A 16913-nucleotide genomic window follows, 5' to 3' on the forward strand; every position below is an offset into this window, starting at 1 on the left:
ACCCTCTCTCCTGGTGACACGGACTCCTAGAATTGCTGTGTGCAAGGCACTGAGTTCCTTTTCACTTTTAATGAAGCTGTTTTACACCTTGAGGGCTCTGTTACAAGGGACAAAAGCACATTGCTGTGGCCAAGCGTGGTGGGATCATGGCTCAAAACCGGCCCAGTGCAGAGCTGGCTCCCACAGCTCCTACAGGAGCGAGAGAAGGAGAGAGGCAGAGCTGGAATGTGGCAGCAAGTGGGGCCTTAAGCTGCCTACAGTGGCTCTTTGCAATAGCTACCTTTCCTGTTAATGAAGTAGTTAAAAATGAAAGTGCTCTGGCTTTATTAATAAACATTGTTTTCTTCTGCAGAAGTCCTTTTCCAAACACTAGTAAAGCAATTTGTGTAACCGGATTCACAGCGTCTTCTGATGCAGAACTCAGTTTATTTTTAGATACCTCTCTAGGGTAAATCCTATTTCCATTGAAGCTTCACGCCAGCTTAGTTTTCACTCAGGGAGTTTACAGCAACTGGCCGGTGGCTTTGTAAACAAAGACATTTAGCATGGAGTGTTCTGGCTCTCTTGGCATTACTTCTGAATAATCTTCAATTATCAGTCCCTTTCCATGTACAAATTATCTACAAAGTGGGTGCTGTGCTTAATTTCAGCCTCTTCATTGTTTGCCATCGCTGAAGGAATGAAAAATCCCTTCTATACCTCATTATGACTCCAGGTTAATGGGGCTGGAGGGGTCCTGGGGCAGGCACGGCCTTGGGGAGCAGAAGGGACAGTTCAAAGTTAATTTTTTCTTGGTTCTCTTTCTTTTTCTGATTTTACAATTTTGAACCTTTAGTAACAAGCATTTCTTTTTCAAAGAGCCTTACTCAGAGTCTATCATATTTTTGAGGCTTTAGACATCTGGAAATAGGTTTTATTAGGGTAAAATATGGGGTTTGAAAGGTCCAAGATAGTTGGTTTTATTCCTTTTACATTACCTATAATTATCTCCCACTTAACCCCAAAAATATTCTAGTATTCTCACAAATGAATGGACCTTTCTACTTGCATTTCCTTAACATAAAACAACTCAAGAAGGGCCTCTCTGGTTTAGATCCCTGCCCCCAAATCTGATTTATGAAAGCATTTGAGAAGCATATACACAGATCATATATGTACTCTCACTCAGGGAGGCTAAAATTGACAGGGTGGCCCCTAACTACCAGTAACAAATCCCAAACATATTTCACACACTTGGTCATTTAAGACTGTGAAAGGCAAACATGCCATGAGCTGGGCAGCGCACTCCACCTAAAGGAAGCAGGAGGCAGAAACCACAGCTCCTCTTTATTAAAATAAAGGAATAGCCAGAGTTTAAAAAATAATAAAAAATAATTAATTAATGACAACAACAGCAATAATGATAATAGTAGAAAAAGGCAAAAATAAGATGTTTAAGCCTTTAAGACTGATGCTCTAGGACCACCGCCTGCAGTGGTGATGCTGCAGGAACTCAGAGAAGCCCCCACTCACCCTGAGATTTCTGATGGAAGGAAACTTGCAGAGCTGGGGCAGTGCAAGGACAGCTCTGCCAGCTGGCAGAGACAGGGCCCACTGTGGGACAGGGAGGGAGTACAGCAGGTCACAGACAATCCGTGTCACACAGTGCAGGTGGGAGGCTGCCTTGGCACGTCCAGAGATCTGCTGGATCCTGATCCTGGCCACACTGGTTACTGGGAAATGCACATGGGGAGGGGAGTGGAGAAGCATTTCCACTGGGGATTTCTGCCATTGGAGTGCGGGTGAGCAGTGTTGAGCTTGAAGAGTGACCGCAGTCATCAAAAAGGGAAAATGCCCTGGGACAGGAGCTGAAGGGAGATTCTGCTTATTCCTGATCCAGCTCAAGTGATTCACTATGCTGGCTGTTGATATTTAATTGAGTTTCATCAAGATGAAGGAACAGAATTTGGCTCGTGTAAGAACAGAACTGTTTGGATAGTGAAATAATAAGAGGGACTTTGAGGGATCCCTTGGGACTTGCAGGTCTTGCCAGGTCTTAATTTCCATACGGAAATTTCGAATTGCCACGCTGAAACCAGCTCCCGGAGCGTCCCTACTGCAGCCCTGAAGTCCTGGTGGAGCTCCAGGGTGACCCACTCTGCCTTTGGCTTGTTCCCACGTGGTCCTTCCTTTTGGGTGGCTGCAGCATGTGCTCCACGGGCCCTCAGCTCCCTTGGACACCTCACAGAAGCGGTGGCTTCACAAGTGAGCGGGACTGTGCCGCTCAGGGCTTGGCAGGAGAAATCCTGCTGCACTCAGGTGGTGCTGGGCTCAGTCCCAGTCCCTGCAGAGGGAATTACTTCATGGATAAAACACAGGACAGGCACAGGCTCAGGGTGGGTGAGGGAGGAGGCAGAGTGGGGCCTCTGCTGAGGGGAGGCCCGGGGCGAGGTGGGGCCGGGCCCCGGCCTGGCTGCTGCCGGGGCAGGGTCTGGCTCTAAAACCAGCACTTGATGGCCCTGCATGGCTGAAAGGATTCATCGTGCGTGCAGAGATGCACGTTGGATGCTGAAGCCCTTCCATGGCCCTGCTGGCTCCCCTCGAGTCAGGAACAAGTTCCTGCGAGTTCAGGCACGGCTCCCCATGCACAGCCCCGGCCTCCCCTGGTGAGGACAAGTACTGACAGCAGCCCCAGGCCTGCCCACCCCAGGATGGGGGGACAACTGGCCAAAATCAACACAGACACATTCAGTGAGGTGGTTTTTTTTAAATACATTTATTAACCAATGTTAACACATTAAATGACTCTATATATTGCTAGTCAGAGCAGCTTACAAAATGCCAGAATGCATCATAAACTGGACAGCCACAATGAATAATTACAATGTGCATAGTGGCTAAGCTCAACACTTTAATATAGCTTTATGATTTGCAGAAAAATTAATTTTAAATCATGGTTCCTAAAACAATCAATTGTAATTTTACCTAAAACTTATACAAAACCAGGCCACAATCTTTTTTTTTGTGTTTTGTTTTTTTTTTTCTTTAAAACACACAGTTTTCACACTGTAGTAACTTGGAAATGTGCAACCGTGTCAACAGAGACAAAAAAGCCAAAGTAACACGAATCTTACTTTCATGCAGCTATCAGTTAAATATTACATATTCTGGAATGATTTTACACCAAAAATATTTCCACAATACTTGCTTTCATAGGGGTGGATCGAAGTTTTGGAACTCGTAAAGTAATCGAACAAGATTGATTTTTAGTTGTGAAGTGTTTTACAGTCACAACACAGAGGCGACAAAAGTTAATTACACATTTATCAGGCAATAATGTAGCTGTGGTAATACAAGTTACCATCTACTTACTATTTTTTTGAATCAACTTACCACTCAATTTCTGCAACATATTGGGCATTATTTGGCGGTATCGAGTCAATTAACTTACATCACCACTGTCAGTAAAAAAGGTCAGGATTTCAGTGGTAGTTCACAGAAGTCTTAGTTATATTTTTGTCTTTACAATGACCCTGACAAATCCTAGAGAAAACTTTTTAAAAGGCTTTCCTCCTGATTCTTCAGCTTCCATCGTTCCATCATGTAATTGCTTTCAATAAATATCAAAGATCTAAATAAATATTTACAAATTATCCCTCTAACTTCTCAAAAAATAGCTGGATGATTAATGGGCATATGACTCAGTCTAAGACCAATCTTTGAAAGAAACTAAAATGTGGAGACACTTTAAAAGAAAAGCTATTTAAGTAAGCTTTACATCTATTTAAAAAATTGTCTCTGAACATGGATGCAATTCATATATCTATATATAAAACAAACAAAAAGAAAATCATTTTTCAACTATCGATCCATTCCTATTGGTAATGCTTCTTAATCCAGACATTCCGCAAAATACAGACTTTTTACAAATCACGGCATCTTTAATACAAGAAAATTAACATGCATTATTCTTCATTCTGAGTACAGTGATGGAGCTCATTATTAGGCAATGACCCATTACTACAAACATAACGGCTTCTGTGAAACTTAAGTGCTTTTTCTCCTTTTATTATCAGTTACAATGGACCAGGTGACACCAGATCAGAGGTGGTCAAATGACATTGAATTGAGGAGGCTGAAGGGGGGGGAGGGGGGGGGGCGCAATAAAGTAATTTGTTTGCCTCAAAATTCCGAGTATGAATAAAGGTAGTTGGGTTTTTTGTTTGTCTGGTTTTTGTTTGGTTTTTTTTGGCTTTTCTTGTTCTTGTTATAAGCACTCATGTTAGAACAAAGACGAAATGTGCAAACTTCAAAATTTAAATATTCATTTTTCTCTAAGATCCAGCTCAGTAAAAGATTACCCCAGTTCCCTGTGATTTTAAACTACAAGATCAAAGCTAATATTTTGTTATAAAAGTTATATATTGAAAAGAAATAATGAAAATAAAACACAGTTGGGAAATATTTAAGAAAAAATACGCAGGACTAGCACCTGCTGTGTGAACCCTGTTCCCTAAATTCAATCATGTACCCACTGGTATAACCAATAGATAATGCCTTTAAACAGTAAAATTAAGCTGAACAAAACCAGCTCAACAAGGTTAGGAAATAAATGTTACATCAAGGTAGTATGCTTCGTTTTTCTGAAACAGTTCTGTACTTCTTACATTCAGAACTAGTTTTTAAATGTTCCTTTTGTTAAACTTGCATCATTTTTTTGTTTTTAGATCTGCTGTTTTTAAAGATTAAAATCTCTGTAAAACCTAAAAATGTCTTAAAATTTGCTGAAAATGCAACAAATCCTCTAGTTTAAAATTATTTGAAGTAACCTGCTCCCACAGATGTTCAATTCGTTTTGCCGACAAAATTTTGGAGGAGCATTTTTAACAGAAGACTGAAATAACTGTGCAAAATTTCTTTTACGAAAAGTGTTTAAAGGCTGGTGCAAAATGGGAAGCAAATTCTAAACAATTTTGGCTTTTTTTTTTTTTTGGAAACAAAAACCGCTCTGTCTGAGAATAGCAATCATTGGGGTGGTGCTCTAGGGGAGGAGTGACTCTTTCATCTTTTCCTGCGGCAGGTACGTTTGTGTTCGGCATGCCAGTGCTCCTGCTGACACTTGATGGAGCAGTAGGAAGTGTTCCAGCAGCAGTGGTACATGGCCTCCTCTTCACAGTTGTAGCACTGGGGAGATCAAAAAAGATGGGGTTACTCCCCTGGCAGGATTCCTCCTCAACAGCCCACCAGCATTCCCCCACCTCTGCACACACCAGCACGTGCAGTGCAATGCTCCTCTTATTTCTGCTCAGGGGCACCCAGGGGCATGAGGGCATTTTTCACACAAGCTGAGTGAAGCAGCAATCTTCAGCAAATCCCCACAATGCTTTCCTGTTTTCCAGAGTCTGGATTATTGCTTTTCAAAAAATTATCTCTCACTTAGAAAGCTCATCTCTCCAAATGGTGGACTGACATTTTCCAGCCACGCAGTGCAGGAACCATCTTTTACCTACCCTACATTTTTGTAACATCTTACCCTACATTTGTGTAATAGCACCCTGATCTATTTCTTAAAAGCTCCAATATATCAACAGGCTCCGCATAGGCTTGAAAATCAATGTTTCTGAGGTTTCTTTATAAGCCAAATCTGTCCAGAGGTTACTTGGGAAGACCCTTTTGGTCAACAAAATCTCAAAAGTCACAACAATAACATCCCAGGAGACAAGAATTATTGGTTTGTTATAGCCCATCTGGGGTCAGCCTGCAAGAACGCTGCTGTCACCAGGGTTTGCTGACTGCCAACCAGCACTACCACCTCCTGAAGGGAAAACCTTTTGCTCCATCAGTGCTACTGAGCAGATCAAAAAAGTGGATTTTCCTCCAAGTCTTAGATAAACCCAAGAACGCCTGTTGTACACAGGTTGGCTACCTGGGCTCTTGCCCTTTGTCGTGCCTGCCAGAACTGCACAAATGTCCTGAAAGAAAGATGCTGCACAGCCCATGATTTTTGCAGAATTATTTGATTCTGGGGAAAGCTGCAGCAAGGATGATTTCCTTGGAATACAGAGAACCCCCCCCCAGCTTTCTAATAGCTGGAAGAGCCACTTGGAAAATAACCCTGTGGCCTCTGAGGGACTAAGAAAGGGAATGCAACATGCTGGTCAGCACTACAGGTGGCCATCAAGGAGGTCCAGTACCCACACAGGCAGTCTTCAGGTGGGTTTATGCCCCATAAAGGAGTGCTGCAAAAGCAGTAACTGTCACTTTGACAAAACTCCATAAAGTAAGGTGGCACTGCAGCTAAAGGTACCATTTATCCATTTATACTTCTGAGCCAGCTTCTAACAACTTCAAATTTGTCTTTCTGAATTTGGTCTGCTCAAAATCAAGAAGCATCTTTAGGAATCCGGTCTGAAATGCTTATTGTGTGATGGGGAACAGGGGAAGGGATATCACAGTCTGTGTAGGCCGCTATCAAACCACAGAATAACATGCAATTTGCTTTTTATGTCCTGTCTATCTACAGCTTTGCTAATAAAACAGGGAATTACAAAGAACACGCACTCAACTGCCTCAAAAGAAAAACCACAACAACCCACACTACTGAAAGATAGATCCAAGAAAGCCAACATTTACATTGGCTAAGCTGATAACCATTCGTTTACATCAGCAATAAAGGGACTACCCTAGCTGTGTGAGAAGGGAACCTCTCCATTTTCCCTTCGTAATTTAGCTCCTGGGAAGTTTATTCGTAAAAATGTCTGCAAACAAGTGTCCTCTTGAGAGCTGTTTTCCTGGTTTTCATGTTGCTGGCTGCCCACCAGCCTGTGGGAGCCATTAGGATCATCTGCTGGAAAGGTGCAGGGAACAGCTGTGTCTCTCCATTATGTACAGCATGGGCCTCAGCCCAGAGACCAAATTCACATCTGCTGGCTTGGAGAGATCAAAAAATGCTACGACAGGAGAGGACAACTGATCTGTGGGTGCTGCACTTCCCTTTACATATGCTGGCCATAAGTGTGGGACATAAATCTCCACTTACAAAAGGAAAATAGTGTCATCTGTGCTGGTACCCGCACATGTGGCACTGGAGGCAAAATGCCAGCTGGCCTCAGGCCTCCTCTTTTCTTTGTATTTTCCTCTTTCTAAATGTTATCAATCACTTGGGGTTTTGTTTCAGACAGTACACATCACAGACAATGCTCATTCACTTAAAGACCACCTGTTGCAAGTTAAAATAAATATATGTGTAAATAAATTTGAAAGAGAAAAAAGTTAAAAGCTGTCAATGGAGATTACCTATGCACCAATTTAAATGAGGTTTATGCACAAATTAAAGAACTTGGAGAAACTAAAACAGAAACATTGTCAAGATCAGCACTCCAGCCTGCACTCTGGAGGCCACTGAGATGCATAATCTCATTATTCCTGCTTTTACATTTCTTCCTTTTTTTTTGCTGTTTACTTGAGGTATCTGTATTAAACCCAAATTTTCTGAAGGTATAAAAATGAAATTGGGCTAAGCCAAGACGATTGTGACCAGCTGGAGAAAGAGGAACTGTTATTCTTTAACTATGCATTAGTCTTCTGAGTGCTGGAAGCACATCTCATGTCCCATTACACCATCAGCAAAATGAGCCCTCCATCTCAACTGCACTTTTTTTTTCGGTATGAGAAAAAGACAAATACAGTGTGAATAATAGCAGCTGGATTCCCAAGCCTAGACATCAGCATTACACAAAAGCAGAGGTCTCTGCTCCTAATTAAAAAGCAAAGCCACCAAAACTCATTTAGTATGTGTGTTAATTACATGAGATTTTGGTAAGGAGGTATCATTATAATAGCGGCATACAAGTGCAGTACTACACACCAGGGACTGTCATTAGTACCACTGAAGGAAGAATCACTGGGGAGTTGTGTAATTGGACCAAGTCCAGCTGCCTGGGGCTGTGTGTTGGCAGGCAGATCCATCAGCTTGAATTCAGAGGTATTTATCCTGACCCTCCCTCTCCTGCCACATGCAAACCAGCTGCCTGCATGATGCCTTCATTTAGGGCGGTGACTGACAGGCAGTTCGGGGCCACAGAAATAGGCAAGATTGTCAAATACACTTTCTATCTTTTGATTGTTTTGCTCAGTAGAGAGGCTTTATGTCTTCATTAATAAATTCAGTGATGTGGTACCAGGGCACCTTCTGATTAGTCTGAAGGATATGGTAAAGGCACATTGGGGCAGATAAAAGTAACTCCAGTCAGTCTCTTTTGAAAATTCTGCCTTCAAAACTACCAAAAAGCAGCTAGAGCTGAGTCCAGCCTCCCAATCGAGTTATTGTGCCCGAGTTACCGCATGGTAGCTGAATGGTGACAATGGTTCACATGTGTGCTCTTCACTTCTGACGGAGCAGAGGTAATTTGACATATTCTATAGCGGGCAAAAGCAATTCCATTTCCCTCTCCAGTGCCACAGGCGAGCACGTGCACACAGACACCAACAGCTGGTGACACACTGAGCGCAATAACTCGATCAAGTCAGTCATAAATAACTTCTCTGGTCTGCAGAGACAGGTAGACAGGGAGGAATTCTCTTATTGACAGAGACCCAAGCACTGCACCGTCATAACACCCACAGTAAAACCTCTGTGAGGAACAGAAATAAAGACTCTACAGGAGCTCTGGCATTTGAAGTAATTCTTCTCTTTCCAAAAACCAAACTCATAACTGTGATAGTCAGCGACCAACTGTCTCGCCTGAGTATTTTTTCCACTCTTCTCCAGAGCAGAGTTTTCCCTGCAGGGACCATCATTTCATGTAAGCAAGGGACTAATGAGGCTGAGCAGCAGCAAAACAGCCCTTTATAGCAGAAGGCAAATGGGGCTGCAGGGGGGTGGCAAGACTGTCCCTTGGCTCGTGCCATCTCCTGGAGGCTCCTGCTACTTTCCAGCCCCACCAGCGCTACAGTCCTGTGCCCACCCCTCTGTGTGTTACAGACAGCTGTCACAGTGCTGTGTGACTTCCTGAACGATGGCTTTTGCTCCCCTGTTCTGTGAAAATCAGCAGAGAAATAGCAGAGTTTGTGCATGTGCCAGGTCCCAGCTCCTGAGCAGAGCAGTTTCCACCTGCACTCTGCTCCTGGCAAGCAGCAGAGTTTATGGTACTTGCAGTGTTTGGCTAGGTGCTGTACTGCCATGTGGGAGAACACACTTCAGCCTGAGAAAACACGAGCCACAATCCAAATAAAACCAGGGAAAAGTTTGTGGTGTGTAACAGAACAGTAAGTTAGATGCCTATTTTCACGTTTCTAAAGGGCACACCAGCATGGTTTTGGTAGCTGATGCTGCAGATTTGCACGTAAGGACCAAACAAGAGAGGAATGTATTTCAGAATGTCATGTCTTAAATAGAAAGGAATATAAAAGAGCTGTAGAAAAAGCAAGGAGAGGAAAAGGCCAAAAGGATATCACTAATAGCCTTATTAGCAGGGGAATCCAAATAGATGCAGCCAGATTTTGTACCCTCTGAGGTCTCAAGATCAAAGGAGTGTGAACATAATGCAAAGCATGTCTTATACAGAGTAAAACTTCATTTAGAGAAAAATATTTTTGATACTATGATCTGATCGGACTCGAGAAGATGTTGCTGTTAGCACTAACAAATTAAGGTGGAAAGTAATCAAAACACCAAGTTGAAATTTGGAGAAGATTTGAAACACGTAATATGAAGGAGAAAGCCTTAGTGCTCAAAGACCAGTGAAAGAGCAGAGCAGTTAAAAGCAAGGAATAAATCCCCTTCAACTGGCCTGCAGGATGGAATATGCATTTCCACTTACTCTCTTGTGACAAATTTTTGAAACTTACCCACTGCTTCTTCTTGGTCTGGGAAATCAGTTGCTTGTGCTGACCTGCTAGTTTCTTAATTTCTTCTAAAAATTCTTCTTTGCACTTCTCTTTTACCTGCTTACATTTTCTGTCCATCTCTCCTTGTGCGTTGGCCACAGCTTTATTTACAGCCTGCCTTTTCTCTTCTTCCATCTCTGTACGCAGCTGCCAAAGACAGTCAGCAAAGCAAGTCAAGGGACAGCTACTGGAATTAAAAGTGTCGTATTTAAACCTCTACATTTTATACCTCTATTACTGATGCAGGTGGACGTCACCTAATTAGAGATTTCTCCTATTTAGGAAATAAAAATTACTCAGTTAGAGATATAACAAAATCAGATTTAATCAAAAATGTCATTGTATTTCTACTCTGCTAGGCATCTCCAATAAGAGTTAAATAAGTTCTATGCATATTTGGTCAATGATCAGTTTATAAACTTATTAATTTGTCTGGAAATGGACACAATGGAAAACACAAAATAGAACATTCCTGAGTTCATTAAGAGGTACCTTTAAGTATTCACTGTCAGTGAGGTTCCTTTGACCTTGCTCGGGTATCTAAATGTTTGGGGTCTTAATCCTACAGGATTAACACTTGAACTCCCTAGGTTCATTTCACAGTCCTCCATCCAGAAGGAAATTCATCTTATCTTAAGACAGGTACTTAAGAGAGGTCAGACAAATCATCCTCCAAACTGCCCTGCTCTCTCCAGTCAAAGGTGACCAGGTCAAGCTTAGACATTGAATTTTAAACAGGTTATTATTAGATAAGAAAATTCAAACAGATTTCAGTGACCCTATTTGATCTTTAGTCAGAAGATGGACAAAAGAAGAATTATTTATGACTAGCAGTTAAACAATGACATTGTTTAGAGTCACACTTAACAATGGAGAGAAAGGCTTTGGAAACATACTTAAGAATGAAAAATTAGTTTCAGTTTTGGATCACAAACTGATTTCAGTGGACAAGAATCAAAAAAGCCATGAGTTTTCTGTTTAAAGTAAGTTTGTTGGTATAGAAATGGTCTAAAAAAGCCATAATGAAGACTATTTTTATGTGGTCTCTTTGGAAAAGGTTTTCTTTAAGTTATTTTGGTAAGAGTGGTTGTTACAAAAATAGAAATGAATGTGAAAAAATCCCTAAAATCACCTCCCTCAACCCAGTGTAAGTGGTGTTCAACAAGCGTTACCTTTTCCACTGCCTCTCGCACAACTCTCTCAGTTTCTCTTTTGTGATCAGCTTTCATCCTGTCCTTGAAATCGTTAAAGATTTTGGTGTATTTGTCATGGCACATGTTCTGACACACTCCATCATTACTGGTCTGGGTGCTCCGATGCAGCATTTTTGGAGAAGAGGCACTTAACTTCTTGGTCTGAGTTGAGACTGAAACTTTTTCAATGGGCTGAGGCATTGTGGGAATTTCCTGGCTTGAACTTACTGCTTCAGTTTCAGGTTCTGGCTCCTGCAGAGAAAGAACAAACTTGTAAATCAGATATCGAAATAGAACAAGTCAACCTGTTAACTTTTCAGTTCCCCCTGAAAAAAAAATATTACATGACTAATATCAGTGTAATTAATGTGAAAGGTGACTGTTGAAGGCCTGTAGTGCTAATGAGAGGGATCCCTGTGGAAAACCAGCTTTAGAGTGGGCAGGCTCTTGGGTCAGGCTTTTCTGACTTCAGCCAGCCTCACCTCCCCAAAAGTATGAAAAACCTTGGAGGCTGTGCTGACTCCTTGGGATTACTAGAGGTTTGCTAGAGATATTTTTTCTCCACAATATTCTGCCTAAAGAGACTGTAGCTGCATGGCCAAGGCTCCTGAATTGTTTTGGCAAACTCTGGGCTTACTCTGACCCAACAGGCTGCACCGGAGTCTGTGATATTCCACTGATTCCATAGAACTGCTGGAAAGATTGATTAGTACTTCAAAGGTCCTTTGAAGATGAAAGGCTAATGAGAGTCTATGTCTTGCTTCCAATAATACAGAACTAAACTTGGATGACCACAGAAGCTCTGTATAATTACACAATTACCAAGAAAGAAGTCACTGTTACTGTAGTGTACTGTACTGAATTTAGCTGCCTGTGTTATTACAATGTAACACAAATTGCTCCTGCTCTTTAGAACAGATCGAAGTTATACTCCTGGAAATGCTCATTGCTATTTGAAATATCTGAAGACACAAACAATTTTTTTTTTTTAATGTTAAATGTTTTAATGCTCATTTAGCAGTGTAGAGACAAAGCCTTGCTCAGGACTGGACTTTGTGTCTGTCTGTGTGATGAGGCATTGCTCACACCATTCAAAAGGCTGACTGTGTATTCCCTTTTGCAATCAATTACTCTCTAAGAGGTCACTGTGATTGACTTCTGGATCACTGATCAGAGCTAAGAAGGCAAATGTTAAGACATAAATATATGAAGCAAAATACAGCATTAGCTTGACAGTAAGAACCGCGAGACATCCTCCTGTAATCTCCCTGTCTTGCACTCAAACACAGTTTGTGCCCCAGGGCACAGACTGTGTCACTGCCTCCATCCATGACGCTGTCTCCTGCAGAGTCAGGTACAATGGGGAGGCAGCTGCCCAGGAATTAGGAGTGGCCATGTCCCTGTTCCAGCCACCACAGGGAGCTCTGCTGCTACAGTACCTGCACCCTCCTCTGCAGTGGCATCCCGAGCCCTCTTGGCAAGGAACGGGCATACGCGCAAATTTTTCGCAGCGTTCCTCAGGCAGCTGGAACAAGGCCAGGAAAAAGTCCTTGGCGGTTCGGGAATAGATTTACGGCTCTCTCTGTAAGTGCCCCCTTGTGTACACGCGCAATAACGCAGCCCTTGGCTCCCTGATCCTGCAAGCGGGATGCACAGGGAAGCCCCACAGGCAAAGTGAATAAGGTAGTTCATAAACTTCATAGTCTCGATTGCACTTCCTAATTTCTCCTGTTTATGGACTTATGATATCCTGAATTTGTTATTTAAAAAGAAATGTTGTAAGCTGTCTTGCTTTATTCACAATACAGAATATTCCCATGATGATGCACATTACTTGGGGCATGTGGGAGGCACAATTACATTTGTTAGCAAGGAGTACCGAGCTGTGGGGCTGGAACTTCCAAGACTAACACTGTAACATCACTAAAAGGCGACTGAAATTGAAGGAGTGTCTATTAAAATTTCAGACTTTTTTATACTTTGCCATCTCTACAAACACAGTAGTTGAGGTTACTCACTTCTTTCTTGAGTTCCATACTCTGGTTACGTCGTCCTTTCTTTGCTCTTGGTTCCTGAGTAACCTTCAGCTGTGAACATTAAGAAAAGCATATTGAATCAACCCAAAAACCAGTTCATGTAAGTGGCTTTCATTGTAACATGACTGATGTGCGTTTTATTTGTGACTATTTGCAATTATTAAGTGCATCAAATAGAAATGTTAATTAAATGTTCTTAAATGAGAAGTGCACACAATAAACTTTCTACATTATCACCGATGACTATGACTGCACAAAGGAACAAAATTAATGAACAAGTTCTACCATTCAATATGCACTTGCTCAAATACTCTTAACCATTCCTTTCTTCATTGCACACACAAGTTCAAACACTTGTTTTCTGAGACATTCTAGTGACCCATACTTAGAAATCAGATCTTGTTGGATGCCAAAAAACAGCAGTGATTATAAAGAGAATGTAAGTATGTAAATAAGGTAAGATCATCCAGACTAGATTATAACTGGAGGGGTATGGAACTTTATGCTTTAGAATAAAAGTCAATCTCCCAGTAGAAACAAGAATGAGATCTAAGTGGATGATAATTATCTCACAGTGCTTGCAGAGAAGTTCTTACGCCTGCGTTTGAAGCATGCAGTACTAGCTAGTGTTAGTAACAGGATATTGCAAACTACAGCAGAACAGGGAGTTTGATGGCTACTCCCGTGTTCCTGAATCTGGGAAAGCAGTAAAACAGGTAGAAGCATTAGCCAAGTCAAGGATGAATAGCTGGCATTGAAGAGAAAATACGTAAATGGACACTTCAGACCCTGTGACTGATACTTCTGAAAAAATGGGAAAATACCAGTTATCTTTTATTTGTGACCATTTTCCTGTTTACCACAAGCCATTGAATGACTGCACACAAGACTTTAAACAAAGGGGCTACAAAGGGTTAGCTAAACAAAGCTAAAAAACCCTAAAACCACTGTGATAAGGAACAACCTTCCACCCCAACATAGGGTCTTATAAACTTTAAAGTTTTTAATTCCAAATTGGACGATAGATGTGTTTGACAAAAGGACAAAGGAAGAGGGTCAAAATACGCTGATTTTTTTAAAAATACAGACTAGTGGTTTTAAATGAGGAAAGATGTTGCCAGCGAAAGGGCTGCCAAAAACACAGAGAAGCATCCAACAAAGAATGAAAGTCTTACTGCCAAGTCACTAGTAGTGAATATATAACATCCTCTTGGACAATGAATGATTAGTAAAGATCAGCTATGATAAGGGAATTTCCATGAGGAAATGCAAAGTTTTGCATCTTGGCCATTTGTGCCCTTTGTTAAAATAATGTAATTTTTCTTGTTTTGCAGAATTATTTTTAATGACTTTAATCAGTTGCTGGTCACATGGTCCTCAAGTGCAACGTTTGCACCTAACTTTAGTCGGACCTGCTGAAAATGTCATGGCTGGTGTTACTTGTGGATCTGGAGGCAGAATAGACCTTGAAGTGAACATACTACAGTTGTGAACAGGCTGAGCAGCTACAGGGCTGTCCCTTGATAGGGCTCCAAGAAGGCAGTGTCACAGTCCATCTGATATCTGTGACATTTGACTTGAACATTCCTATTTAACTTTAGAAATCTTGACCTGTCTCATCAAGGTGCTGTACGTGACAAATGCTTTGAAACTTCACAAAGGTCATCCAAGAAACTGAGGAAAGAGGAAAATCTATATTCTTGCTATTACTGAGCTACAAAACATAGGGAGAATAAGTCTTTGAACAGTCTTGTCATCACAAACCTGCAGACAGAGCACAAGGCTAATTTAATAGCACATTAATCAAAAACACATCGTCTTTGTACTCTTTAATGAATTTCCCCCACTGCTAATACTGTAGCAGCACTCACTTGCTCATTGCTAGTGGAAGAGATACTTGACTCTGCTTCCTCTTCCCCTTTGTCCTCATTCTTTGATTTCCAGAATCTCCCCTCACGGAGAAAACGCTGGTGCAGTTCCAGTTCATCACAGGCCTTCTTCCATCCCATGCTGCGTTTCACGTGCAGCCGGTGGATGTTAACTGTGATGTCTTGAATGTTTTCAGAGGGGATCCAGGCCCTTTTGAATACACAGGACAGACAGGTTCAGAAACATTCAATACAGGTGAAGGATCTCGACCTGAGAAACTGACTTCAAAAGCAGTTTTTCACAATGGCCGATCCCTGACAATTCGTTTTTACTTGGATTTTTTTTTTTTAAACTCAACACATTTGAAAAAAAAATGGACTTCATGCTGTTGGACATTCTTGTTAATATGAACACTTGTTAGCTGTTGGTGCCATGGCTAAAAGTCTCTCTCATTTTTAATGAGCCACAAACGTTTGCCAGCACCATCTCTTACCTGCTCTCTTGCTAAATGCCCTGACTCAGACACAAACATTTTTTCACTGGAGGTTCATATGCTAATCCAATTTAGTTCTTCGCCTCTTTCCTAAAACTGTCAAGGAATGTACCAACTCATCACCTTGAGTAGAGACATTTTGTGTCCTGGGCCCCTGTCTATCAGGACTGAACTTCCATGGGGACTGTCATGCTTCTTTGGACTGAATTCATGACATGGTTCCAAAGTCACTTTGTCGTCTTAAATATGTTCAGAGAATCCTCAGAGAGTTATATAGGCAGGTCTTGACATTTTGAAAGGTTATACCAAGCACCAGGCAACACTGGACATTGAAGATACAGAGTCACTGCCATGCACATCTGCCTAACAGATTCAACACTCAACAAATGACATGTTTATGAAAAGATTCTTGATTCTTGCAATATAAATTTAATTTGAGTAAAGACAAAGAAACAATGCCAATTTACACCAACCAGGAGTTTGGCCTTTTGTCCAATTCCAGCACAGTAACTAAGCAATGACTCTCTAGTTAAACATCCTTTGCCTTCCCTCAGGTGGCAGGTTCCTTTATTAAGTAATTTTAAACTGTGTGAACTTAAAGCCAAAGATAACTAATGAAATAAACAGTATTCATCAACCGATTCAAAGTAAAAAAACATTCTGTGACTGAGGCCCCAGCAGAGACCCTTTACTCACTTTGTGACTAAAACAAAGTCTTGGTAGTTCATATAAAAAGTGAAAGGATGTTATATACTCATGTGCAAGTTACATGAAAGCAATTTAAATAAACAATCTACCCAAACACTGTTACTGATTTCTCTAGGCCCTTTTGGGATGCACCAAAATATACCCTCTCCCAAGAACCATGAATTACTTTAGAAATGTCTCCTTTCCTCACATTATAGGCATAAAAATAAAACAGTAAAAAAATCCAAACCAGTACATCCACTGTCACACTGCTACAAACCTCCCCAAATGCTGAACAACCAGCTGGAGAGAGAACCAAAAGCTGATCTCTAAGAGTCAAGTTTCCAATGTAAAGAGGGATTCTCTGAAATTGCAAACTGGCTCCCAGCAGGAGGCCTGTCAATGTTCTAGCAGTGAGACAGAAACATTTGTGATACATATCATGGTACTAAAGCACAAAATTATAGTGCCTCAGCTCAAATGAGAAATCGCCTGAAGTCAATACTGCTGGTAGAAGGAATACATTTCTGTCCAATTTTCACCTTGGCCTGGATTAGCAGATTGCTATACATTTCAAGAAACAGCTGAAGTTCATTTACTGTCTTTAATTAAAATGGCATTAAGGAACATCCTTCTGGCAACTGCGGAAAGAGAATCTCTGAGCCACTGAATTTGGACACATCAGATGTGTTAGACTGAACTTTAAATTTTCTGAAACAATTATGGCAAAGTATTCAGGATTTCTAATGTTGGCAACAAGCTGAGCCA

General features: G+C 41.4%; 1 protein-coding gene across 4 annotated transcripts in view; it reads right to left on the reverse strand.

Moving 5' to 3' along the window:
* Nucleotides 1-2739: 2739 nt before the first annotated feature.
* The window catches only part of ZMYND11 (zinc finger MYND-type containing 11), a 105206-nt gene continuing 91032 nt past the window's right edge, over nucleotides 2740-16913 (reverse strand). For all 4 annotated transcript variants that reach the window (XM_066200643.1, XM_066200634.1, XM_066200618.1 and 1 more), the window contains 5 exons: nucleotides 14968-15175; nucleotides 13079-13147; nucleotides 11040-11312; nucleotides 9829-10014; nucleotides 2740-5163 (listed from right to left, as the gene is read on the reverse strand). In XM_066200643.1, the coding sequence (XP_066056740.1) occupies nucleotides 5041-5163; nucleotides 9829-10014; nucleotides 11040-11312; nucleotides 13079-13147; nucleotides 14968-15175 (859 nt within the window). In that variant the 3' untranslated portion in view covers nucleotides 2740-5040. The remainder of the gene's footprint in view (nucleotides 5164-9828; nucleotides 10015-11039; nucleotides 11313-13078; nucleotides 13148-14967; nucleotides 15176-16913) is intronic.

Source organism: Chamaea fasciata, unplaced genomic scaffold (assembly GCF_029207755.1).
Source record: "Chamaea fasciata isolate MVZ Bird 193981 ecotype frontalis unplaced genomic scaffold, bChaFas1.0.hap1 SCAF_1, whole genome shotgun sequence".
Taxonomy (NCBI): domain Eukaryota; kingdom Metazoa; phylum Chordata; class Aves; order Passeriformes; family Sylviidae; genus Chamaea; species Chamaea fasciata.